Here is a 27,640-nt window from a genome sequence, read left to right on the forward strand (position 1 = left end):
CTCAAAAGGGATTTGATTTATTTCCAACCGATGTACACAACCTTATCCACATGTTTAAGTTAAAGAGAATTCTAGAAAAATATCCAAATTAATACTAAATAAAAAACAAAGATGTCTTGATTGTGTATGTCTTCACAGCCCAGAGTTAAAATTGCTCAAGCTCAATAAATTTGGGTAGGAGTCATTGATGGACACCAATATTCAAACCTCTGATTTTCAAGTAAATTTAAGTCAGGAACACTCATCAATCCATTCTGGTGTTTTTGACGTTTTAAATTGTGTAATCATCCCACAATAATAAAACTATCCCAGGGTTAGCTTTTCAGAAGACTGAGGTGGGTTTTCCTCTAAATTTCTACCTGGGCTTTGCTCCTTTCCTATTTTATTTTATCCTGACAAACTCCCCAGTCCCTGCCAGTGACAAGCATTCCCATAACATGTTGCTGCCACCACAATACTTGAAAAAACTGAGGGTTTCACTCAGTGTTGTGTTGTAATGGATTTGACCCAAGCCTGTAGTTTTTAATTTAGGCAAAAAAGTCCATTTCTGCTGTGTTGTCTTGCAGTATTACTTAACAGCCTTGTTGCAAACAGAATGGATGATTTGGATTGGATTCTTTAAAACAGGCTTTATTCTTTTCACTTTGTCATACAGGTCAGTAATTTGGATGTGAAATGCAGTATTGTTGATCCTTTTCTATTTTCAAGTATTGTGGTGGCAGCATCATGTTATGGGTATGCTGGTAACTGGCAGGGACTGAGGAGTTAATGTAAATGGGAAAGACGCACCAGATCGGCTTTTAGGTCTTGAGTGTTCCTGAATGGTCCAGTCTCAGTCCTGACTTAAATATGCTTAACAATCTAAGACTAGGTTTGAATATTGCTGTCCATCCAACGACTCCCTACCAAATTTACTGAGCTTGAGCAATTTTGACAAAGTATGGATATATTGCCCTAATAGTTGTGCAAAATTGGTAAAATCTTATTAAAAATGTTTCACAGCTGTAATGGCAGCCAAAGGTGCTTCCACCAAGTATTAACTCTGGGGTCTAAAGACATACACAATCAGGACATCTTCATTCTAGTTTTTTTTGTAATTTGGACAATTCTATAATTTTTCTTTCACTTTGGAAATGTGAAGTAGGCTGTGTACATCAGTAGGAACAAAAATCCAATTGAATCAATATTTAGATGTACTGTATTTTAAGGCAGCAAAATGTGAAGACTTTATAAGGGGTGTTTGAGTGCCTAATTGTGTACAGACAAAATCATATTGTTTCATGATTCCTCCCTGTGCAATGAAATGTTTCAAAGTCTTATTTTTTTTAATATTAAGAAATCATATGAATTATACTATAACATGTGTAATGGCGAGTTTCACGGTGCAATTGAGGTGGGTAATTCAATTATTACACATCTTTTTAAACATGCACAATCAGTGAACTCAAACGAGTGTTGTGGCACCACGTGTAGCTCATGCATGGTTTAGTGTGCTCATACACTGTTATCTAGTATTAATTAGGCATTAATTAGTATCAATTAGTTGTTTCTAGACTTCATTCACAGAAGAACATCATGTGAATTCACCTCTTGTGCCCTAGGCCTTCGGAAATATATATTTTATTAGCTCAAACGCACAAAGCGTCTCAATGTAGTCTTTCAAACACTCGCAATGTCATTAGAGATGGTCTATAATGTTGTAATCGGCTTTGGTGTCAGTTCTCGAGACAAAGATGAGAAATAAATGAGACAAGCCTTCAGGAAGGATGATGTCCCCTGAAGACCCATAGCCAAGAGATTTCCACTGGGACCATCTGTCTGATCTGGGCTTGCTGGTTGGATGAAGGAGCAGCAGAAGCCCTGGGGTCTCATGATGGGGTAGTGAAAGGACATTGAGGGCTGCACACTCCACTTTAGGCTACTCGTTTGATGTCACCTTGTCTCTAGCACACACATGTATTCAAGGTGTAACACTCAATAAACACAAGTAAATCTACCTATGTGCACTTTATTGGCTTTTCTTGATCAATGTTTCACCCTCAACTGACCTCAGAAGGTTAGAGCGTTGGGCCAGTAACCGAAAGGTCACTAGTTCTATTCCTCGAGACGACAAGGTGAAAAATCTGTCAAAGGAGCCCATGAGCAACGCACTTAAAGGGACATTCCACAATTTTTAAACTTTATATTCATCATCTCCAGCACCACTCCAACATCTACATATGTGAAAATGGTGCGTTTCTATGTTTTGTAGTAAATAAAAAGATATAGGAAGACAAGCGTTTCCAATGACATGTTGGGGTGGTGATGGAGATGTTGAAATTTCTCCTAATTGCTCCAGAGTCTCCGTTGATAATGGCAGACCCCGGTCGTGACTCCACTCTCGGAGGGTGTCTTAAGGAGAATTGTGATATGCAAAAAACATATTTTTCCTTAAATCACACATGCATATCAATACACACTTTTACATGTGTGAAATAGGACAAATATAAGCACCCACCAAATACGTATTTGTTGCTGCAGTAGCACTTACATACAGCAGGTGCCACATAGTTTAAATTCTAATATTGCTTCTGTAATGCCATGTCCACTTACAGTAAGAAAAACCTGCTAATCTAATCCTGGGGGTGTAGCCCTGTCCTGCAGTCAATGACCAATAGCTCCGTCTTTGGCCTCATGGGTGGAATGTTATTCATATTTTTCATAAATTTATAATTAATAAATATTTATTATTTTTCTAACAATGGAAATCCGGTGTTTCTATGTCAAAACAGTTTTGTTATATTTCAATCTTCTGTGATGACTATAAAGTGCAATATTGGGACGCAAACTCAAAATGTAATACATTTCAACTCTATATCTGACAGGGTACAGATGTTTTATTTTCTTAAGCCCATAACCATGTTTGTGAGGTGTATACTATTGTTTCAAAGTAGATTTGTTGAAGGCTACTAAGAATCACTCTATATGGCCCTAATTTAGCCCACTATAGTAAGAGATTAACTGGCACTGTGCAGACTTTTTGCATGCCTTTGAGTGCAGATCTATGGTCATCGTGTCCATATTTTTTCCAAGGATACAAATAATGAGTTTTCTATTGAGCTGATTGGTGTGGCAACAAGTTCAGTATTCAGGTAGTCTAATAATTCAATTACAAGTATTAATGGGCTAGGCTATACATGAATGGAAAAAGGAAAAGGAAATTGCATTGCAAACAGTGAATAGGTCATTCCTTGTTCTTCACCTGATACACTGATGTGAAATATCCTGGATGTACAGTATCAGTCAAAAGTTTGGACACACCTACTCAAGGTTTTTCTACTTTGTAAAATAATAGTGAAGACATCAAAACTATAAAATAACACATATGGAATCATGTAGTAACAAAAAAGTGTTAAACAAATCAAAATATATTTTAGATTTTAGATTCTTCAAAGTAGAATAAAAACAGTGGTCTGAATATTGACTTTGATCTCAGGCCCTTATGAACAACAAACGAAACTTTTGCCATAAACTATTGTTTTTTTAACAGTTTCACTCAATTCATTCTAATTAACGTAATCATTATGACACACCCATCACTATTGTCATTGGTTGCACTAATTATACTGTTTGTCTACATAACCTGGCTCAAGTATTCATGACATTACCCTGAAGAAGGCACAGTGATGCCGAAATGTTGGTGATTTACCCAATAAATTACTGGGAGTTTATATATGTAGTGTGCGACTCTCTTTATTTGTATAGTTTATAGATTCTTCAAAGTAGCCACCCTTTGCCTTGATGACAGCTTTGGCATTCTCTCAACCAGCTTCATGAGGAATGCTTTTCCAACAGTCTTTAAGTAGTTCCCACATATGCTGAGCACTTGTTGGCTGCTTTTCCTTCACTCTGCGGTCCAACTCATCCCAAACCATCTCAATTGGATTGAAGTTGGGTCATCTGATGCAGCACTCCATCACTCTCCTTTTTGGTCAAATAGCCCTTAGACAGCCTGGAGGTGTGTTTTGGGTCATTGTCCTGTTGAAAAACAAATGATAGCGCAAACCAGATGGGATGGCGTATCGCTGCAGAATTCTGTGGTTGCCATGCTGCTGCAACAGTGTAGGTTCCGTCCCTCTCTTCGCCCCAACCTGGGCTCGAACCAGGGACCCTTGCACACATCAACAACTGACACCCACGAAACATCGTTACCCATCGTGCCACAAACGCTACGGCCCTTGTAACGCAAGGGGATCAACCACTTCAGGTCTCAGAGTGACTGACGTCACCGATTGAAACGCTATTAGCGCGCACCACCGCTAACTAACTAGCCATTTCACATCGGTTACACTGGTTAAGTGTGCCATGAATTCTAAATAAATCACAGACAGTGTCACCAGCAAAGCACCCCGCTACAATGCTGACAACATATGCTGTCATGTGTTGCTGCCATGCTATGTTGTTGTCTAAGGTCTCTCTTTATGTAGTGTTGTGTTTTCTCTCTTGTCGTAATGTGTGTTTTGATGTATATTTTAATTTTTAATCCCAGCCCACGTCCCCGCAGGAGGCCTTTTGACTTTTGGTAGGGCATCATTGTAATTAAGAATTTGTTTTTAACTGACTTGCCTAGTTAAATAAAGGTTAAATAAAGGTTAAATAAAATAAAACCATCACACCTCCTCTTCCATGCTTCATGGTGGGAACCACACATGCAGAGATCCTCCGTTCACCTACTCTGCGTCTCACAACGACACGACGGTTGGAACCAAAAATCTCAAATTTGGACTCATCAGACCAATGGACAGATTTCCACTGGTCGAATGTCCATTGTTCATGTTTCTTGGCCCAAGCAAGTTTCTTATTATTATTGGTGTCCTTTAGTAGTGGTTTCTTTGCAGCAAAATCGACCATGAAGGCCAGATTCACACAGTCTCCTCTGAACAGTTGATGTTGAGATGTGTCTGTTACTTGAACTCTGTGAAGCATTTATTTGTGATGCAATCTGAGGTGCAGTTAACTCTAATGAACTTATCCTCTGCAGCAGAGGTAACTCTATAATTAAACATCTACCTGTTGGTGTTAAAATTAATAGCAATTGGTAGTTTTAAAATATAATAATAATTCATGTAAACAGTTAACATATGTGGCAGACCAGGGGGTTGAGTCAAAACGTTTACACAGATCAGACACGGACAAAGTAGGATTAGCACAGTTTCAAAGGTGTTTATTAAAATATTAGTCCAAAAGAAAAGAATAGGTCTCCCCCAAGAGACCCTCTCTGGGATACCATCTTCTGGGCTCCAGGTCTTGCTGTATCCTGTGGGGATTAAAAACTGAACTCCCTCCTGTTACCATCCCCAACTATACAAGAGTCTCTCTCTCTCTCTCTCTCTCTCTCTCTCTCTCTCTCTCTCTCTCTCTCTCTCTCTCTCTCTCTCTCTCTCTCTCTCTCTCTCTCTCTCTCTCTCTCTCTCTCTCTCTCTCTCTCTCTCTCTCTCTCTCTCTCTCTCTCTCTCTCTCTCTCTCTCTCTCTCTCTCTCTCTCTCTCTCTCTCTCTCTCTCTCTCTCTCTCTCTCTCTCTCTCTCTCTCTCTCTCTCTCTCTCTCTCTCTCTCTCTAACCCCAGTCTCTTCCCTGTGTGCTGCCCTTCTGGCAGCTTTATGGGACTTGTACAGCTGGTGAGAAATCAGTCCTTGATTACCCACCAATCCCCAATCAGCCCCAATTAGTCCTGGCCATAGAGCCCGTCGAGACCTGGCAGTCCAGCAGATGGAGCCATCGCCTCGTGATGTATACTCTGTCTGTCACCAGGCCTCGACGAGTCTCCCTCTGGTGGCTGACCTGCTGTACGCCACACACACTTTACTAAATCAGATTTAGAATACTGTCCCACTTCCCCTGAATGGTGTTTGGATAGTGGGACACGGACCATTTCAGCTATTAAAATGCACAAAATGAACCTTTAATCAATTTAAATGTATTTTTATTCATTGGATATTCTAGAATACATTGAAATATGTTGTTTTAGTTGTTCATAAGCTCTCTGAAACAATTGTAGATGTTATATAGCAAATAAACAGCATAGGATGACTGTGGAAGAAATTAGAGAGGAATAACAAGGGTAGGGAAGGAAGCACAATGAGATGTAATAACAAAGGGAGGATAGAAAAGAGGGTACATTTATGAAAGGGGACAGAATTTGGGGGATAGTAGAGGTGTTTCAGAATCAAGTAAAAGCTGTGCAAACTCCTTTAGTTAGATTTTCACCAAGACCTTGGAATGTCCCCAAATATATTTTCCAAGGTCATGGAGATGGTTTAGTTAAAGGTTATTGTCATAAAATTGTAAAAACAGTGTGTGTCCAGAATTCCCCCTGTTGCGGGCATTACATGACCTTATTTCACATTTCTACTTATTTATGTGCACATCTGTTTATGTTTAGCTGGCTAGCTGAGTCTAGCTCTCCTCACGTGAGGAGATATTGATCAGGGCATGGCCAGTGGTCTCAGCTAAATCAGCTGGTGCCCACTTTCCCCAAACTGATCATGCACCCTCTGATTGGTTAAGGACATCTAGCTGGTCCTGCACTGGCTAGCCCTATATATAGAACATATTGTCAATCACCTTTAACCTTCCAGTGTAAGATCAGAGGAGGATATATGGCAGTGAGTTCATGGAGTGCATGGGTAAAGGCCATTTCCATGTCCATACCCCTGTTTGGCAATAACATTCCTGCGTGTGTTGAGGTTGCCTTATTCCTCTGACCAGGAAATGTTTTCAGTGAGTCACAGACTAGTTAAATAGGAGTGTATTCCCTCACCGTGTGTTATCTCCAAGCTTCTACAAAGTTGTATTGATGAATTTGTAACAAGTGTGAGGTGAAGTGGGACACTAATGTTATTTCTAATGAGAAAATAGTGTCCCAGTTAATTTACTAAAGCGTCCCACTGACACTGAAAGAGGCCCTTTAGCAAAAGTACGGGTCTGATGTTGTTTTAGGGGTTGTAGCATCCACTGAATAATACATTATCAAGTTGTTTCAACATTAATTAATGGAAATGCACATCACTTAAATAACTGATTCTGATTGTCTACATAGCAATCTACCAAAAAGTGTCCTACTCATGCATACTTCACACTACAACTCCTCACTTGGGGGTGGGAGAGCAGGGTGGGGGTGAGAGGGGAACAATCTCTCACTGTGATTTCTTTCCCATAAGCTATATTTGCGTTGGTGTACTGTTTGTTTTTTAATAGTCAGCAGTAGGTCAACGTTTGTTCACTGTGTACATTGAGTGCTCTGTTTAGGTTATGTAATTCAAATTTGTGCAGACATGTTTTATGAAGTGTTATATAAAAACAAACGCCTTTAGAGATCTGCCATATGTGCTTACACTGCATAATAGAGTAATGCTTCTTCTTCCGCTGTCAGCTTTTGTCCTAGCCGAGGTCATCTTTTCTTAGTGACTGTCCCAGTGAATGAAGAGAGGGTGATTGCAGTGACGTGAACCGCACCGCTGATCGGGCGGTAACGAGGCAGACAAGCATTCCGCTATGTGAGCCCGGGATGTTTTTGTGATGTTACCAAGCCAAAGATCCACAAAGAAAGAGGTAAATGTAACCAAAAAGCATAGGCAATAGCGTTATGCTGCCGCGTGATGTTAAATGTGCGTATGGTGAGGATGTTTAATCTGGTCTGTCATTGCAGTGGTAGCTGACGATTCTGTGTTTCGTCGTTTATCATGTCTAATATTTTATTCCGACTTTGTTTTAGGTTTACATCATTTAGCAGACGCTCTTATCCAGAGCAAATGGGGCTAAGTGCCTTGCTCCGTGGAACATCGACAGATGTTTTACCTACTCGGCTCAGGGATTTTGACCTTCCTGTTATTGGTCCATGGCTCTTAACCGTTAGGACGGCTCCCTGCCGCCCTATGTATACGGGTAGGACAGGGTAGGTTATAACAACTTAAGTTGATAGAACACGTCATGATTTTCTACACCGCGCTCGCGCTGGATGAAGCAAAGCATGATGACGCTAGATCAAGGACTCTTTCGGGGCCGACAACAATTTATTTGCATCGTAATGACCCACGGTCAATGAAGTGAACAATTACCCCCTTCTGATTCATGTTTCATGTGTAGCCTAGCTGTTGAGTGGGTTAAATGAATCGTCGTAGTTCTGCTACTATTAATCACGAGACCCCTCGCATGAATTAATCTTCGATAGCTACTTGCGACTGCAGCTGCTAGAGCGGAGGCTTGCTTACATTCCTGGCTGGCGACTTCATTCTGGCTAACAACAGTAGGAGATATGTAGCCAGCTAAATATAGCCGCGGGAAGTAATGGTGCCCCCTGAAAAATCTGAATTAAAATAATTTAAAAAATTGGGCACTGGGACTTTAATAGTCCTGTAATAGCTGACAGATAGGGACAGATATCAATTTGCAGGGCCAGCTCAGGCAAAAAGATGTACAGCATCCCCACCGCTGGCTATGCAGCTGAATGTAGCAAATGTAATACTCTTTGGAAACTTTTCTCTGTCATAACTTTTGGATTTGAAATTGTAACCAATTACAGACTCACCTGTAGAGGAAGTAGAAGAGTCAACAGTTTTCAAAGGTAGGGGTCTTAAAACTTTTCTTGCCTAGGAAACCCCCTCCCAGGCAAACTGGTGACCCAGGGACCCCCCAATAATGTCGTCAGGGCCGGCTCCAGGCATAAGTGACATAAACGGTTGCTTAGGCCCCCTAACCCACATTTATATATATTATTTTTTTAGGAACTCAGTCAGGTTTCAACTTACTGTTGAGAGTAAAATGCTTTTCATGGTCAATCCGACGTCTGAAGTGGCCGTACAGCGGCAGGTAGCCTTGGGGCGACAGGTAGCCTAGTGGTTAGAGCGTTGGACTAGTAAACGAAAGGTTGCAAGATTGAATCCCTGAGCTGACAAGGTAAAAATCTGTAATTCTGCCCCTGAACACAGCAGTTAACCCACTGTTCCTATACTGTCATTGAAAATAAGGTGTTTTTCTAGTTGACTTGCCTAGTTAAATAAAGATAAAATAAATACTGTGATGAAGACTTCAGGGCTTTCATACTTCTTGCAATTAGCAGAGCTATTGTGAAGGGAGTTGTCAAGGAAGGAAGTTTGTGTTTACACAGGACGTACCGCCCCCACCTACCATCAACCAATCATGTCAATGCGGAGCTATACGGAGCCCTCCGCATTGTTACAAAATTTGAGAGGCGCACAGCGATGCGGTACAGAGCTTGATCTGGCCTCTGCATGGCTCCGCAATTACATCATACCCTCCATGACCACATCTTTGGATCAAGCCTAAATTGGCTTTTAGAATAGTAGAATACACAAGGTGCAAGTTTGAAATGTGGTTGTGCATCAGCAGTTTTTCTCTTCTTTTGTAAGTCCCTGACAGTCAGTTAATTGGCCATGTCAGCTAACAATTTGTAGATTGGTAAGTTAGTCTAGACATTTATCTAAACTTGTACAGTAGTAATCATGGTCGAATACCGACCTGGCACACAGGGCATGTGCCCAGGTGCCCTGACCTCCACGGGGCCCCCATTGATTTTGTTTGTCACTCTCACTCAGTTAAGATAGCACAAGTCATGGCAAAATGTGTAGAATTGCATGAAATGTGTTATAAAATTGCAGAATATTTTCTCCGCCCCATGGCAAAATGTGTAGAACTGCAGGAAATGTACTTTAAAAAGTAAATGTTTCTCTTTGCTTAGTGGGGGGGCCCCCCAACCAAATCTAGCTTAGGGCCCCCAAAAGGCTAGAGCCGGCCCTGCATGTCTTATCATCAGGTGATTGATAATGGCAAGGTGAAGTAATCAGCATTTTAAAATTAATATATTTGGTAGATAGTTTTTTGTTATTTTGACCTCCCCACGTTATAAATGGAAGAAGAAGTGTAAACTCTGACATAGCGATTTGGGACTGTGTAGGCGCAGACTGAGCAAGAAAAACAAACAAAAAAACTAATTATGCTCTACTTGTCAGTGTTCTAAATGGGACATTATTTGTCTTTTTACTTAAGCACTGTACTTGACTTGGGCAAGAGCATCTCCTGCTTGAGTTCCTGCATCTCCTATAGAATAGAATATTAGAATATTTTCTCAAAAGTATTAACCTATTATTGAGGAGCTCCTGCACCTAAATATAAATGGTCCCGGCAGCTATTTGGGTCCAAGTCAAGCACTGGCCTAAACATGCATATGTAACAGTTTTGCTTCCGTCCCTCTCCTTACCCTACCTGGGTTCGGACCAGGGACCCACTGCACACATCAACAACTGACACCCTCGAAGCATCGTTACCTATCACTCCACAAAAGCCACGGGAAACAACTACTTCAAGGTCTCAGAGCAAGTGACATCACCAATTGAAACGCTATTAGCACGCACCTCGCTAACTATTTCACACCTGTCACGCTCACCCCCCCTTTGACCTCCTCCTTTTCCGCAGCATCAATGAAACAGTGTTGCTTCCGTCCCTCTCCTCGACCCAACCTGGGCTCGAACCAGGGACCCTCTGCACACATTAACAACTGCCTCCCACAAAGCATCGTTACCTATCGCTCCACAAAAACCATGGCCCTTGCAGAGCATGGGAAACAACTACTTCAAGATCTCAGAGCGAGTGACGTCACCAATTGACACGCTATTAGCGCGCACCCCGCTAACTAGCTAGCCATTTTACACCAGTTACACATACACCATCAGATATAATTCATAGCAAGCGGTAGGGAGGGGGTGTGAAAAATATGGGGAGTTCGAAGGACCAATAAAAAGGGATAAAAATCTTATGTCCTGGATTTTAGGTTGGTAGCAACCACCACAGGGTGTCTGTTCAGAAAACGAGGAAGCAGTAGTTCCAGCTCAAGGGTTTAATGAAGATCCACACACACACATACAACACCACTCTCTCTGATAGTAATTGTGGTTCTGTAAAGAAAAGAGGAGAACTTAGGCTATAGCACAGTATGGGAAAAATATGCGTATTTGCATGTCAACTACTAAATAGGCTATGTGGACCCAAACACGTTAGTTGAACAAAGAACAATAGTGCAATGTAGAAATATCTACACATTATAAAACAAAATAAACATGAGCAATCTAAAATTGAAAATGGCCTAGCACCACAGACAAATGCTAATCGCTAATAAGCATGCTAAATAGTAATACATTCTGGATGACAATGCTAATGCTAACGCTACAAGGAGTATGCACGGTAGCAAGTTTAACACAAATGGTACATATTTACAACAGGCACTATTTAGCTCCAAACAACAAGACACCAGGATATTGGCACTTACATTTAGCTGCACACACAATAAACATTAGAAAGAAAAGCAATTTCTCCTAAGGGGGTAGAATAAGCAGGAGAGAAAACAGGTTGGTCATCAGAATGGAAACTACAGACTGTCTGAAGCCCTACCTGGTCTGGTATTATGTTAAGTCATGGGGGGAAAGGCTGCTAATTGGCTAATAATATTATGATAATTGGCGTGACCATATTCCAATAGGAAACCCAAAGGAAAGTTGGGGTCTTGGAAAGAAGACGAGGGGTGTATTTACAGCCGCCCCCAAATGTGTTGTACATATTTGATTAAACTGACAAGCCAGCTAAGGGTCAGTAGCTTCTTGAGGAAGGGCATGCAGCTTAATGAGTCGAGCAACAGGCCTGACGTAGGTTCTGTCCTTGACTTGGATCTCTGCTGTCCTCATTTTCCCGTCTGCTCCAGGGATAACTGAGTTTACAGTTCCAACTTGCCAGAGTGCCCTAGGACACTGATCATCACAACGGTCCCAACTACAAGGTCTTCCTTATCCTTGTGCCAATTATGGCAGCCTTGAAGGGCAGGTAAGTAGTTCCGTATGAAGCAGTGCCAGAAATGGTCGGTTAGAACTTGGCTGTGTCTCCATCTTTTGCGACTGAGCAGTTCAGACTCTGGGTAGACCACCTGTGCTAGTGACAAGTCTGGCTGCCCCATGAGAAGAGAGTTAGGAGTGATTGGATCCGAATCTGTGATGTCCGAAGACACATATCCCAAGGGCTTGGAATTCAACATCCCTTCTTTTTGATTAGGACAGTCCTCGGCACCTCTTTGGAGATGGTCTGCGCACCAAGGGTTGTTTGCAGGGCAGTCTTGATGGATCTGATCTCCCTCTCCCAGCATCCTCCAAAGTGTGGTGCATTTGGTGGGTTGAAGGTGAATCGAATCTTCTGACTGGCTAACTGTTACTGGAGCTGTTGGTGGAGAGTCATGAAGGCCTTGTGTAGTTCTTGCTCCCCTCCCTTGAAATTTGTTCCTCGATCGGACACCCTCTCTGGGCCCGGGTGCCTCAGCTGCTCATCATATTTCTTGATCAACAACCTGGTGAGTGGATGACCTGGGTCCAAAACCACTGGGTGAAGAACGTCAGGGTCCAACAGGTCACACCTCTGAAGACGACCTCAAACACGAATCAGTCCGGTGTCGTTGTCACGCTCCGGGGTCAGCGTCACCAGACAGCTGCTCAGAGGGATTGGCTTGCCTGCTTCTAGTAGGGAGAAGTCTTCTGCGAAGATCTCAGACTGAGCATGTCTGAGTACTTCGAATTGCTGCTTGCTTGAAATTGTTGGCTGAAGGGCTGTCGGCACTACTGGCCGCTCCGTGTAGCAACTGCACGCTGGCTTCCACCAGCTCATGGAAAGTGTTGAACTGGGCAACATCAGGAAGAGACGACTTGGTGTCCGTGGACAGGAGCCCACAGAAGGTAGGCTCCTCTGCTTCATCAGGGGGTACTTGGTCTGGTCTTCTCGGCCAGGATGACTGGGCCTGCCACAGGAATGGAGGACCTTGACTCCAAAGGTTGTGTTCTGAAAGCTGAGACAGCGTCTTGCCGCGTGTGATATTGTCAGCCGGATTTCTCTCCGTGTCCATGTAACGCCTGGCCTGGGGTCCGTGAGCTCCTGTATTTCTGTGACTCTTGTGCCTTCAAATACTTTGTACCTACAGGAGTCTGACTGGAGCCAGGTTAAGACTGTTGTAGTATCCGACCAGTACATGACCTCATGGATTTCCAAGGTGAGTTATTTTCTGATGACCACGGCCAGCTGGGCACTGGTGAGTGCAGCACAGAGCTCGAGTCTTGGCATGGACTGTTCTCCGTTTTGGGGCCACTCTTGATCTTGCTGCAAGGAATGCCACTTGGAGCCGTCCATTGGTGTCTTCAGTACGGAGGTACGCGACGGCACCGTACGCATGTTCTGAGGCATCACTGAAAACGTGAATACTTGACGTAACACCTTAGCAGTGTGACCTGAGACATCTGTGGAAGTTTGAAGACCCTTTGAAGGCCCTCGAAGGGGTGGCAGGTAGCCTAGTGGTTAGAGCGTTGGGCCAGTAACTGGGAGGTTGCTGGATCGAATCCCTGGGCTGACAAGGTAAAAATCTGTTGTTCTGCTCCTGAACAAGGCAGTTAACCAACCCACTGTTCCCCGGTAGGCTGTCATTGTAAATAAGAATTTGTTGTTAACTGATTTGTGTTGTGAAATAAAGGGTCCATCTGAGCTGAATCTTGATGGTGGCAGCTTTGCCAGGGTGACTCAAATGCACTGGTTCTGTTGGGGTGATTAGATGGGGATAGTCTGATCTGATGTGCATTAACAGCTGCACCTGATCCAGCAGTTGAAGGGGTAGGCCTTTGATGTGCCAATATCTTTTCTGAAGGGCTTTGTCCAGTAGGTATGCGGTGCAACGCCCAGCTGTGAAGGCTCTGTGGATGTCAAAGGACCTGTTTGGTTGACTAACAGGGGGCACTCACACAGAAGCTCCATGGACGTCTAGGATATCTTGACGCACCATACAAAGTGTCAAGTCCTCAGGATTGCCTAGGAGGCCTACCTGCTCTGCTGCTTCGTGTAGAAGTATAGTGCGCTCTGACTTGTCGTTCAACAGGGTGTACGTGTCAAGTGACTTGTTGCCGCTCCGCAAGATGACTCGACTCATTTTCAGCAGCACCTTGCTGCTGCTGGAAGGTCGATCATTGCAGAGGGTCTCTGCAGTGTAGCTCACTCTGAGTGCACCATCAGAGCGAATCTTTGGAATGCCTTGGTTTCACCACTCTTGATGTTGGGGCCATCCATTGACCCTGTGATGCATTGGAGGGAAAGCTGGTGGTGCTGGCCATACAGTTCTGTGAGGGAATCCATGGTGTCGGTAGACGCACTCCCGGCTGGGTGGAGAAGGTGTGCGGTAGCGGACAGGTGAGTGCCGACAACGATCAGGTGAGTAGGCCGGGCGGCGACGGTCAGGCGAGTAGTTGCAGTGGCAATGGTCAGGTGAGGGGTGATGACAATGGTCAAGTCAGTAGTCGCGGTGGCGACGGTCAGGTGAGTAGTTGCGGGGGTGACAGTCAGACGTGGGCTGACAATGGCAATCAGTTGAGGATTTACAACGACAGTCAGGCGTAGGCTGACCATAGCAGTCAGGTAAGTAGTCGCAGCGGCGTCGGTCAGGTGAGTAGTCACGGCGGTGACAGTCAGGTGTTGGCTGACGACGGCAATCAGGTGTAGGCTGACCGTAACGGTCAGGTGAGTAGTCGCGACGGCGACAATCAGGTGTGGGCTGACGACTGCGATCAGGTGTAGGCTGACCGCAACGGTTAGGTTAGGGCTGACGTTGGCGATCCTGTGAAGTCAGCCCTCTGGGTGGCGCTTTAGTGCTCCGAGTTCTGAAATGAGAAGTCGACCGGTTTCGCTGGTGCGATGACTCATGATGTCGAGGGGTTGACTGAGTAGATGATGATGATAAGGATGACTGGTCTGAGGAGGAGAGCCCTCTGATCCTAAGGTTTTCAATTAGGTGCTCTATCTTATCACACTGCCTTTGTAACTGCAGTTTATCATCTCTGGTTGTCACCAGCTGTGCCCACTCAGGCTGACTAGTCGAGGTGCGCCTGCTATGGGGGGCCGGTGAGTTGGCCATTATTAATGAAGGTGAGGCTCTATCCTTATTGTTGCGAGTCAGCCTGGGTAGTTAGTGGCTTGAACTGTTTGGGACCAATTGAGGCGGATTAATTTAGCTCTTCCGATAGCTCCAGTATCTCCCGTGTCAACTTCTCAGTTTCCTCTCCTATCAGCTTCAGGAACATTACGACTGTTCTGGAAGAAGAACGGGTTTCTCTCTCATCTTGTACAGGAGGGTAGCTGCTGCTGGTCTTGCTGTGAGAGTAATTAATTCCACTCACAGCGTCGTCTGCTCGTGGTCCCTCATTGGAGTGGTGTTTTGTCGTGTGTGGTGTTTGCCTTGAGACTTCTTGGATGGGCACTCCTAATGTAACTCTATGGCAGCACCCAATGGGCTTGAATTTTCAAGAAAGCAAAAACCATGTTTGTATGTGGCTTTATTAACTCAATGTTTTTTTTATTTTCTTTTACATTGTTTGCAAACTGATATGTGACACCTATTAATGCCAAAATAACACGCAAAACAGGCAACTCCACCTGCGCTGAATGACGGGTCGCCACTACACCAACTGTACAAAACATTAAGAACACCTTCCGCACCTCTCTGATTCGACACATTTTGGTTGAATGCATTCAGTTGTGCAACTGACTAGGTATCCCCTTTCCCTAATATTGAGTTAAACAGCTTCAGAACAGCCTCAATTCATTGGGGCATGGACTCTACAATGTGTCGAAAGCATTCCACAGGGATGCTGGCCATGTTGACACCAATGCTTCTCACAGTTTTGTCAAGTTGGCTGGATGTCTTTTGGGTGGTGAACCATTCTTGATACACGGGAAACTGTTGAGCATGAAAAACCCAACAGCGGTGCAGTTCTTGACACAAACCGGTGCACCTGGCAACTACTAACATACTCCATTCAAAGGCACTTAAGTATTTTGTCTTGCCCATTTATTTCCAGTCAATGTAATGAGCCTATCATTTTTAGTAATTTTTGGGGAAATCGAACTTTGCCCACTATAACTTTTCTCCGCCCATGCATTGAATTGATATCACACAATACATTGTAGGTGCACTTCATCTCCCGCGCCCTGCAGAGAATTGCACTTGGCTTGCATTTTGACTTATAAAGTTCCTCATAAAGGAATTGTGTTTTGGACAAATTAATACAAAATGAAAAGCTTAAATGTCTTGAGTCAATAAGTATTCAGTTCCTTTGTTATGGTGAGCCTAAATAAGTTCAGGAGTAAACATTTGCTTAACAAGTCATATAATAAGTTGCATGGACTCACTCTGTGTGCAATAATATTGATAAACATGCTTTTTGAATGACTACCTCATCTCTGTACCCCACAAATAAAATTATCTGTAAGGTCCCTCAGTCGAGCAGTGAATTTCAAACACAGATTCAACCAAAAAGACCATGGAGGTATTCCAATGGTTTGCAAAAAAGGGCACCAATTGGTAGATGGGTCAAATAAAAAAAAGGAGACATTGAATATCCCTTTGAGCATGTTGAAGTTATTCATTACACTTTGGATGGTGTATCAATACACCCAGTCACTACAAAGATACAGGCATCCTTAACTCACTTGCCAGAGAGGAAGGAAACCGCTCAGGGATTTCACAATGAGGCCAATGGGGACTTTAAAACAGTAACAGAGTTTAATGGCTGTGATAGGAGAAATCTGACGATGGATCAACAAAATCGTAGTTACTCCACAATACTAACCTCATTGACAGAGTGAAAAGAAGGAAGCCTGTACAGAATACAAATATTCCAGAACATGCTTCCTGTTTGCAATAAGGCAAATAATGTGGCAAAGAAATGAATTTTATGTCCTGAATACAAAGCGTTCTGTTTGGGGCAAATCCAACACAACACATCACTGAGCACATCTCTATATATTTCCAAGAATGGTGGTGGGTGGCAGCTGGCAGGTGGCAGCTGGGTGACAGCTGTGAGTCTTTCTGGGTAAGTCTAAGGGCTTTGCACAACTCGATTGTACAATATTTGCACATTATTCTTTTAAAAATGATTCAAGCTCTGTAAAGTTGGTTGTTGATCATTGCTACACAGCCATTTTCAAGTCAATTTAAGCCATTTTCAAGTCAATTTAGCTGCAAGTACACACAACATTGTTCTGTGTAATTGCGGGCTATTCTTTGGGTGCTGAAAACAGTAGTTGTTGATAAAAACTAAATTTTATGTTACGTTGGAGCTTCAGTCCGCCCACACAGTCACTGCTCAACTCCATCGTGAATCATGGAGTGGAGTTTAGTTGGCTAGTTATTGCTTAACCAAGTCAAGATGTGTTTGCCTTACAGAAACGAGGATGAAACCAACATGATTAGCACCGATGGCCTCTCTAAATGCGAGGTGACCTGGCGCGAGCCTGGGAAAAGGCCACAGGCGGAGATGTTGCACCTTCTGTCTGCTGTCATTGTCTGGCTTGTGACGGGGACAACCATCTCCAGTCTTAACAAATGGATTTTTGCAGTGTACAACTTCAGGTACCCGTTACTGCTGTCGGCCCTGCACATGTTGACAGCGATAGTGGTGGACTATGGGCTTATTAAACTGCGAATGCTCCAGCAAAACGGTGGGGTTGACAACCAGAAGGACCTTACCACCAGCGCCAAATGCAAGGTGTTTCTATTGAGCTTGACATTTTGTGCCAGCATCGCATTTGGCAACGTGGGTCTAAACTATGTCCAGCTGTCATTTGCCCAAATGATCTACACCACCACGCCAATCTTCACCCTGGCCATCTCCACTCTGATCCTGGGCAAGCAACACCACATCCTCAAATACACAGCCATGATGCCCATCTGTCTGGGAGCCTCGTTCAGCATCATGGGCGAGGTCCAGTATGACCAGACAGGCTGCTTCTTCGTATTCGCTGCGACAATGTTGAGAGGTGTCAAAACCATCCAGCAAGGTTAGTCACAGCTGCTACCTTCAAATTGTCTTTATGATAGTTGTTATGTTGCATCTCTGATGGTGGTTGACATATTTGTCATCACTTTATAAATGTTGAACTGTATAATAAACTTCTGTTGTAGCCCTAGGGGTCGTTCCTATGGATTTCAATCACTTTCTGACTTTTGATTTGAACATAACCTTTCTTACATGTTTGCCGATGGTGGAAGTGGTCAGAAAGTTACATTTTTGGCCTGAATGCCCAAACATTTAGGAGGTGGAGGTGTTCAAAGATTACCCATTTTGCATACCCTACCATAAGACATCCATGTCTTTATCCCTGAAAAAGATTCAGTTTGATATAATTTGAAAGTTTACAAACAGGGTTGTCAAACTATTTTATGATTTCTAGAAATATAAAAAATATATAATTTGAAAGTTTTAACGTCAATTATCTAAAAACGTGTAAACTCAGATGTTTCTCATTTTCAAATGTTGTAGCTTAGAACCTATTTTTCATCATCTGAAGTATTTGTGTTGTGCCCATCATCGATTGAGAGACAGCATACTCGAGTATAATTTCAATCATAGAAATATAATTCATAGAATGGACCTATCCCTTCAGACCCCTGCAATCAGAAGACACGAAGAGAAAGGTTTTACTCCACCCAAAATCTGTCCAAGAAAATAAATAACATTTTTGTATGGAGGTCAGTGAAAGAGTGAATTTGGTCAAAGGAAAATGTAATTGCTAATTTGCTATGTGAGGCTTATTTGAGCAAATATACGTTTTGTAATGGTTTGGTTGTTAGTTACGAATGCACTGATATAGGTGGACGCATGTGGCATTTTGAAAGAAACATTATATTGGAGTTGTGCCTGTTGTCATAGAGAGAGATAGAGGACTCATCATGGATATAATCTGTTTTAGCATGGACATTGCTGTTGAGGACTTCCCCCAGTTTAAAGTAGTCCACTGGGTGGGGATTCCTATGAGTTGGGAGCAATCAGCAAATGGAGAAGAAAATGTACTTCTTTAAAATGGAGATAGCTAGCCTCAATGGCACTGCCCATGCTATAATGGTACACATAGAAAGATGAGTAATCTCTTTGGCCTGGTATTCACACACATCTGCCCTCACATTGGCTAGAATGGTCCCACATGATCTCGCCTGCTTTCTGTTTGAGGACATGTATTTCCATTGCTAGAGCGGTCACTCGAATATCTTGTTAATACTGTATAATAGACAATCTTTGCTACAATTTAGCTGCTACACAATTGACATTTAAATTGAATTGAAACTTCTAATTACTACCAGTAAGATGGCTGATGGTCCACCCACTGTCAAATGTCTATCCTATTATCTATATATCTAGGATTTCAATAGGTTTCCAATGAAAGATTGATAGTTTAATTTATAACAATGGATATTCTCACTCAAGGCAACATTCTTTTATGTGTAGACCTCCTACCATCTTTGTGGTACCATTTGAAATTTCAATTATGTTCTAGTCAGTCTTTTAATTTTAGGCCTATGGTTTATTATGTGTAGGTCGACGTGAGTCGCATGGTAAATAAGAGTCATGGATTTACGTAGTCCTACAATAGTATTTGGACTATGTTTGATGGTGTTGTGTGCTGTACGTTTCAGTAGGGTAGGCTATGCTTTTATTTAACCAGGTAGGCTAGTTGAGAACAAGTTCTCGTTTGCAAATGCGACCTGGCCAAGATAAAGCATAGCAATTCAACAGAAACAGAGTTACACATGGAATAAACAAAACATAGTCAATAATACAGTAGAACAAAATAAAACAAAAAGTCTATATACAGTGAGTGCAAATGAGGTAAGTTAAGGCAATAAATAGGCCATGGTGGCGAAGTAATTACAATATAGCAATTAAACACTGGAATGGTAGATGTGCAGAAGATGAATGTGCAAGTAGAGATACTGGGGTGCAAAGGAGCAAGATAAATAAATACAGTATGGGGATGAGGTAGATAGATGGGCTGTTTACAGATGGGCTATGTACAGGTGCAGTGATCTGTGAGCTGCTCTGACAGCTGGTGCTTAAAGCTAGTGAGGGAGATGAGTCTCCAGCTTCAGAGATTTTTGCAGTTCGTTCCAGTCATTGGCAGCAGAGAACTGGAAGGAAAGACAAAGGAGGAATTGGCTTTGGGGGTGACCAGTGAGATATACCTGCTGGAGCGCGTGCTACAAATGGGTGCTGCTATGGTGACCATTGAGCTGAGATAAGGCGGGGCTTTACCTAGCAGAGACTTTACCTTTACGTCATTTAGCAGACGCTCTTATCCAGAGCGACTTGTATATAACCTGTAGCCAGTGGGTTTGGCGACGAGAGCGTACAGGTCACAATGGTGGGTAGTGTATGGGGCTTTGGTGACAAAACGGATGGCACTGTGATAGACTGCATCCAGTTTGTTGAGTAGAGTGTTGGAGGCCATTTTATAGATGACATCACCGAAGTCAAGGATCGGTAGGATGGTCAGTTTTACGAGGGTATGTTTGGCAGCATGAGTGAAGGATGCTTTGTTGCGATATAGGAAGCCGATTCTAGATTTAATTTTGGATCAGAGATGCTTAATGTGAGTCTGGAAGGAGAGTTTACAGTCTAACCAGACACCCAGGTATTTGTAGTTGTCCACGTATTCTAAGTCAGAGCCGTCCAGAGTAGTGATGCTGGATGGGCGAGCAGGTGCGGGCAGTGATCAATTGAAGAGCATGCATTTAGTTTTACTTGCATTTAAGAGCAGTTGGAGGCCACGGAAGGAGAGTTGTATGGCATTGAAGCACGTCTGGAGGTTAGTTAAGTGTCCAAAGAGGGGCCAGAAGTATACAGAATGGTGTCGTCTGCATAGAGGTGGATCAGAGAATCACCAGCAGCAAGAGCAACATCATTGATGTATACAGAGAAGAGTCAGCCCAAGAATTGAACCCTGTGGCACCCCGATAGAGACTGCCAGAGGTACGGACAACAGGCCCTCCGATTTGACACACTGAACTCTAGAGAAGTAGTTGGTAAACCAGGCAAGGCAATCACTTGAGAAACCAAGGCTGTCGAGTCCGCCAATAAGAATGTGGTGATTGACAGAGTCGAAAGCCTTGGCCAGGTTGATGAATACGGCTGCACAGTAATGTCTCTTATCGATGGCGGTTACAATATCGTTTAGGACCTTGAGCGTGGCTGAGGTGCACCCATGACCAGCTCTGAAACCAGATTGCATAGCGGAGAAGGTACGGTGGGATTCAAAATGGTCGGTAAGCCGTTTGTTAACTTGGCTTTTGAAAGGCAGGGTAGGATAGGTCTGTAGCAGTTTGGGTCTAGAGTGTCACCCCCTTTGAAGAGGGGGGGGATGACCGCGGCAGCTTTCCAATCTTTGGGAATCTCAGACGATACAAAAGAGGTTGAACAGGCTAGTAATAGGGGTTGCAACAATTCAGCAGATAACGTTTGAAAGAGGGTCCAGATTGTCTGAGGCGGGAGCATTATTTTATAATTTAATGATGGTTGTAGACCTCCAACCATCTTTGTAGTACTATACCATTTGAAAGTTTACTTCAACTTTTTCACATTATCAGCCAAAACATGACACTCACCCTGTATTCAAGAGTATGCTGTGTCTCAACTGATGGCAGGCACAACAAACACCTCAGATGATGTAATATATGGTCTAAGCTAAAACGTATAAAGACAAAAATCTGAGTTTACGCATTTAGATAATTGACATTAAAGCTTAAAACATTTGACAACCCTGTTTGTAAATTCTCAAATGATATTAAACTCAACCATTCATTACATTTTTTCAGTGATGAAGACATGTCTCATGCTAGGGTGGGGTATTGTCACGGTTGTTTGAAGGAGCAGACCAAAATGCAGCGTGTTCGTAGTTCCACATATTTATTAAAAGTGAAACTGAAAGCAATACTGAAATACAAAACAAACCGTGACGCAGAGAGGACAACACTACTCAAGACAATAACCCACAAACCACAATGAGAAAAACCCCTACTTAAATATGATCTCTAATCAGAGGCAAATGAGGATCAGCTGCCTCCAATTAGAGATCAACCACAAACAATGCAACATAGAAATAGAAAACTAGAATTTAAACATAGATCAGCCCAAAAACACCCCCTGCCCTACACTACTATGGAAAATGACATCTTACTAGGGTCAGGACGTGACAGTACACCCCCCCCCAAAGGTGCAGACTCAATGCAAACAAAAACCCAAAAAAGCAACCACAAAAAACAAAGGGAGGGTAGGGTGGGTGACTAATGTCTCTGGTTCCGGGCGTAGTACCCCCACCGCCCGCTGATCCCCCCGCATCTGTATGTCCGGAGGAACCAGACCATGGATCATCGCCGGGGGCGTCGGACCGCCAACCGCTGCTGAAGACACTGGGCTGCGGAGCGTCGCTGGAGGCTCCGGGCTGCGGAGCGTCGCTGGAGGCTCCGGGCTGCGGAGGCGCACTGGAGGGAGAGCGCGAGGAGCAGGAATCGGTCTCACCGGACTGGGGAGACGCACTAAGGGCCGAGTGATCACAGCAGGCACTGGCTGTACCGGGTTATGGATGCACACTGGAGGAATAGTGCGAGGAGCAGGAACAGGACACCCCGGACTGGGCAGGTGCACTGGAGGCCTGATGCGTGGGGCTGGCATAGGAGGCACCAGACTAGTAACACGCACCTCAGGGCGAGTGCGGGGAGCAGGAACAGGATGTACTGGGCTCTGGTGACGCACTGGAGTTCTGCTACGTGGGACTGGCATAGGAGGCGCCAGGCTATTACCACACACCTTCAGGCTAGTGCGGGCAGCAGGAACAGGATGTGCTGGGCTATGGTGGCGCACTGGAGGTAGAGTACGCGGAGCAGGCACAGGGTACACTGGGTCTTGGAGACACACTGGAGGTTTGGAGCGCACGGCCTGCACAACCCGTCCTGGCTGGCTGGTCACTGTAGCCTGGCACGGGCAGAGCGCTGGCACAGGGCAAACTGGGCTGTGCTGGGGAATGAGGGCTGCCGTGTGTAGAGCAGGTGCAGGATAAACTGGGTGCACTGGTGGCCAGACGTGGACGCACTGGTGGCCAGACGTGCTGAGCAGGCACTCCTTCCTGGCTGAATGCCAATCTTAGCCCAACAACGATGAGGAGCTTGCGCCAAGCGCACCGGGCTTTGAATGCGTATGGGCAATACAGTGCGCATTTCCACATACACGGTAAGCACGGGGAGTTGGCTCAGGTCTCCCCCCCCCCTTTGGGCTGCCTCTCGCACTTACTTCGTTGCCTTGCCTGTTGATCTCGTCGCTGCACTTCCCTCGCTGCTTCCACCTGTTCCCATGGGAGGCGATCCATACCGGCTTGGATTTCTTCCCATGTCCAGGATCCCTTGCCTTCCAATATCTGCTCCCATGTCCATTCCTCTTGCTCCTTGGTCCTTTTATGGTGGGTTATTCTGTCACGGCTGTTCGAAGGAGCGGAACAAAATGCAGCGTGTTCGTAGTTCCACATATTTATTAAAAGTTAAACTGAACGCAATACACTGAAATACTTGAAAATACAAAAACATGACAGAGATGACAACACACTACTCAAAAGACAATAACCCACAAACCACAATGAGAAAAACCCCTACTTAAATATGATCTCTAATCAGAGGCAAATGAGGATCAGCTGCCTCCAATTAGAAATCAACCCCCAAACAATCCAACATAGAAATATAAAAATAGAATTTAAACATAGGACTAGAAAACATAGATCAGCCCAAAAACACCCCCTGTCACGCCTTGCCCTACACTACTATAGAAAATGACATCTTACTAAGGTCAGGATGTGACAGGTATGCAAAATGGGTCAACTTTAAGCACCTCTATCTCTTGAATTAGTCACTTTCTGACTACTTCTACCATGGGCAAACATGTATGGAAGGTTTCGTTCAAATCAAACGGGGTGCAGTCAGAAGTGATGGGAATTATATGGAATGACCCCTAAGCAATATCAACATATGGGTGCTATCAGATTTTGGAGGACAAATCAGAAATGTCCCTGTGTACTTAAATACTTTCCTTTCAAGAGATTGGAAAACATGTCCACTAACTGAAATTCTCTGACATCAGTCAGAGTGTATATTTGGTGATCTCTCCAATCCCATGGTCATATTAAACTTCCCACACTGCAGTCAGTGCTGGACATTTTTACTGGTGCTCTGAGTCACCAAGTAACACACCCAGTCTAGCTAGAGGTGTTGTGTTGCCTGTTGCTAAGGACACTTTCAAAACTACTGACAGGGCTGACCCAATAAAAACTTCTCAAAAAGGACTAATTCCTGCCAGGTAAACCAGGCAGAGAGCTCATTCTAGTTCTGTGGCAGAGTTCCATCCTGTTTACCAGGAATTAGTCCTATCATTTTATTACTGTCATACTTTCAAATCAAATCAAATATTATGTCACATACTTTGTAAACGATAGCTGTAGACTAAGAGTGATATGCTTACTTAAGGGCCCTTCCCAACTATGATGAGAGAAAGAAAATAGAGAAATAATAGAAGACTAAAAGACATAATAATAAAAGTAATAATAAATACATAATGAATAACGATAACTTGTAACCAGTACCGAGTCGATGTGCAGGGGTACGAGGTAATTGAGGTAGATATGTAAATATAACTACAAATAAAGTTACAGATAATAAACAGTAGCAGCAGCATGTACGTGATGGGTCAAAAAAGTTAGTGCAAAAAGGGTCAATGCAGATAGTCTTGGTAACTATTTAACTAACTATGTCGCAGTCTTATGGCTTGGGGGTAGAAGCAGCTCAGATTCCTGTTGGTTCCAGACTTGGTGCATCAGTACCGCTTGCCGTGCAGTAGCTGAGAGAACAGTCTATGACTTGGGTGGCTGGAGTCTTTGACAATTTTTAGGGCCTTCCTCTGACACTGACTGGTATAGTGGTCCTGGATGGCAGGGAGCTCAGCCCCAGAAATTAGGTAAAATGGATTTCAGTTTTCCTGCATTAATATCACTGGCCACTAGGAGCACCGCATTTGGATGAGCATTTTCTCATTTGTTTACGTCTTAGTTCCAGCATCGCTTTGTGGTGGCAAATAGTCCTGTGTGGCTCAGTTGGTAGAGCATGGTGTTTGCAACGCCAGGGTTGTGTGTTCGATTCCCACGGGGGACCAGGACAGAGGAAAAAAAAATGTATGAAATGTATGCATTCACTATTGTAAGTCGCTCTGGATAAGAGTGTTGGCTAAATGACAAATGTAATGTAAAAATAGACAGCTATGTAAAATATAGATTAAAACTCTTGAGTCTTCCTTAATTTCTTTCCTGTATTTGAACAGCATGATTTTGTTCATGTATTTTCTCTACTTGTTTTGTTAGTGTACTGTATAGTGCTGTACTGATAATGAACCTGCTAGTCTCATGATGTGAAATCCATTCTAAGTAAACAAACCTATGACATTTCCATGTTCTGAACATGGCAGATTTGACATTATGTTAAAATAATGACTCATGGTCTGGATTTTATACTCACTCAGAACCACCACCCTGAAATACCAATGCAGTTGGATGGTGTCGTGTCGTGTTTCAGCTGCTATTTTCAAACTACCCTCGTAAAGGTCTCACTTGTTTACTTTATATGACACATATCAGTGGTGCACGTGTCTTGTTATTTTGCTACAGGCGGCTCACTCCCTTGGTATCCATGCAATTAGCTGACGTGTTGTTTCACAAATATAACACATCTCAATGATATGAATGTGGAACTACAGTGGTGTTTTGTATGATTTAGGTTTTATTTCTCTCTATCCTCTCTTATCTTTGTATTTAATCGCGCCACCCAAAACCAAATCTTGTGTTTGCGCTATAATGTTTAGTCTGTCATGAGACTACTTTGTATTTAAGCCTACTTGTGTGTGTATTCTGCTTCTCTCTTATATTTAAATGCTTTTCTTTGTGTGTGTCTCTCAGGTATCTTGCTCCAGGAGGAGAAGATCAACTCTGTGTTCCTGTTGTACCTGATGTCTATCCCCAGTTTCTGCATCCTGGCCGTAGCTGCTCTGGCCCTGGAGAACTGGGCCGTGCTGGAGTCTCCAATGCACTATGACCACAAGCTGTGGCTCTTCATTCTGCTCAGCTGCCTGGGCTCTGTCGTGTACAACCTGGCCAGCTGCTGCGTCATCACCCTCACCTCCGCCGTCACCCTGCACATCTTGGGCAACCTGAGCGTGGTGGGCAACCTGCTGCTCTCCCAGCTGCTGTTCGGCAACGAGATGTCAGCGCTCAGCTGTGCCGGGGTGGCTCTTACTCTCTCTGGCATGCTCATCTACCAGAACTCTGAGTTCATCTCCAACTACCTGGATGCACGCCGAGCTAAAGCCAGGGAGCTCAGCCGAGTGAGGGAGGAGGATATTGCTGGCCCATTCCAACCGCCCCCCCAAGACCAGCAGGAGAGGGTAGATGCTGGCGGCAAGCGAGAGGACAAGATGGACTGAGAGAGAGCGAGAGAGAGAGAGAGAGAGAGAATAGGCTTTCCTGTCCTTAGGGTTAGTTAAGTCAGGTGGTTCTGTGGAGAGGTTCAGGAAATGGGCTGTGACCTCATGATGTCATAGTTGATGATGACGACATGAGTGACAGAACTTGTTTGGTTGGGTTGTTTTTACCTCTTCACTGTGCCAATGTATTTATTTCAGCCATGGTCTCATAGAACAGAAGTCAGTCTAGGCCAGCTGACTAAACAAAACAGATGCCTTTAGGAAAGTGACAGTTGAGTTTGTACTGTTCAAATACCCATACATGCACACATACTGGTATGCATGCATGAGCACACAAACTATGTGATACATCTCATGAGATATCATGCACTGTTACTCACACTACTCCACTGTGAAAATGTTCTCTCTGAGTGAGTGCTCAGTGGGATGGTTGGGTGGGAAGGACTAGGAACACTCCTCATATGGATGGGCACAAAAAAATTGTTTTAAAAACATATGGTACTGTTACCTAACCTTCCCCTGGTCTCGTATCAGTGGGAAAGAGGTTTTCTGGCAGCTTTTTATTTGGGGATCTTAAAATAGGGGTTCTGCATTTGTTATAGTGCTATAGCTTTTGTCTAGATGAAGTTTACAATGGCGGAAACATTCAAGCTAACAGGTTCAGCATATCATTTCTCCTGGCTGTTTGTAGGCATGGCAGCCAGTAAACCACAATGTTAATCTACTGCATAGTGAGGCATAGATCTGAGGGGAGCCACCTTGTCCCACTCAACGACTCCTTATTGTATTTCCCTTCATTTCCTCTTAATAAAAGGAACCTATTATAATCAGTTTAATAACCTCCTACCTTTACAGCAGTTCTCACTGCAGCAAATGTCTATTATAAGGTCTATCCACTCTCTAAGGAGTCTCACTCATCTTTAGCACACTCCATAAAAAGTATTTCATCATCCTCTCCTTACCGCCACTCGAACAGAAATGTCTTCTCCACTCAGAGGGTGCCACTGTTTTTAACCTTTACATTTAGTCTTTATAACTGGCCTCTGCTGGACAGTGTTATTGTAACTCCATTTGAATTTTTGAATATTTATGATGCAAAGGTTTTTTTTTTTTTTTCTTCTGTAAGCAACACTATTCTTTGTCCTGTTTATGATTCTTACACAGGACAAAGAGGAAGTTGTTATTGGATTTCTGTTTTGCCACCTACTAAATTGAATACAAAAGCTGTAGTATGTCTCT

The 27,640-nt window shown here is 43.6% G+C and overlaps 1 protein-coding gene across 3 annotated transcripts; it reads left to right on the plus strand.

Annotated features, from left to right (window-relative positions):
• Positions 1 to 7,205: 7,205 nt before the first annotated feature.
• LOC106564816 (solute carrier family 35 member E4) lies at positions 7,206 to 27,228 on the plus strand. Of its 3 annotated transcripts, none has more exons than XM_014131255.2 (3): positions 7,206 to 7,589; positions 17,287 to 17,900; positions 25,878 to 27,228. In XM_014131255.2, exons 2-3 carry the CDS (start codon positions 17,306 to 17,308, stop codon positions 26,399 to 26,401), a joined length of 1,119 nt encoding a protein of 372 aa, XP_013986730.1. In that variant the 5' UTR covers positions 7,206 to 7,589; positions 17,287 to 17,305; the 3' UTR covers positions 26,402 to 27,228. The 3 variants fall into 3 exon arrangements, with proteins under 3 accessions (XP_013986730.1, XP_045546119.1, XP_045546112.1); XM_045690163.1 differs by lacking the exon at positions 7,206 to 7,589 and adding an exon at positions 10,610 to 16,933; XM_045690156.1 differs by lacking the exon at positions 7,206 to 7,589 and having other exon boundaries at positions 16,989 to 17,900.
• Positions 27,229 to 27,640: the final 412 nt, after the last annotated feature.

Source organism: Salmo salar, chromosome ssa01, assembly GCF_905237065.1.
Source record: "Salmo salar chromosome ssa01, Ssal_v3.1, whole genome shotgun sequence".
NCBI classification, from domain to species: Eukaryota; Metazoa; Chordata; class Actinopteri; order Salmoniformes; family Salmonidae; genus Salmo; species Salmo salar.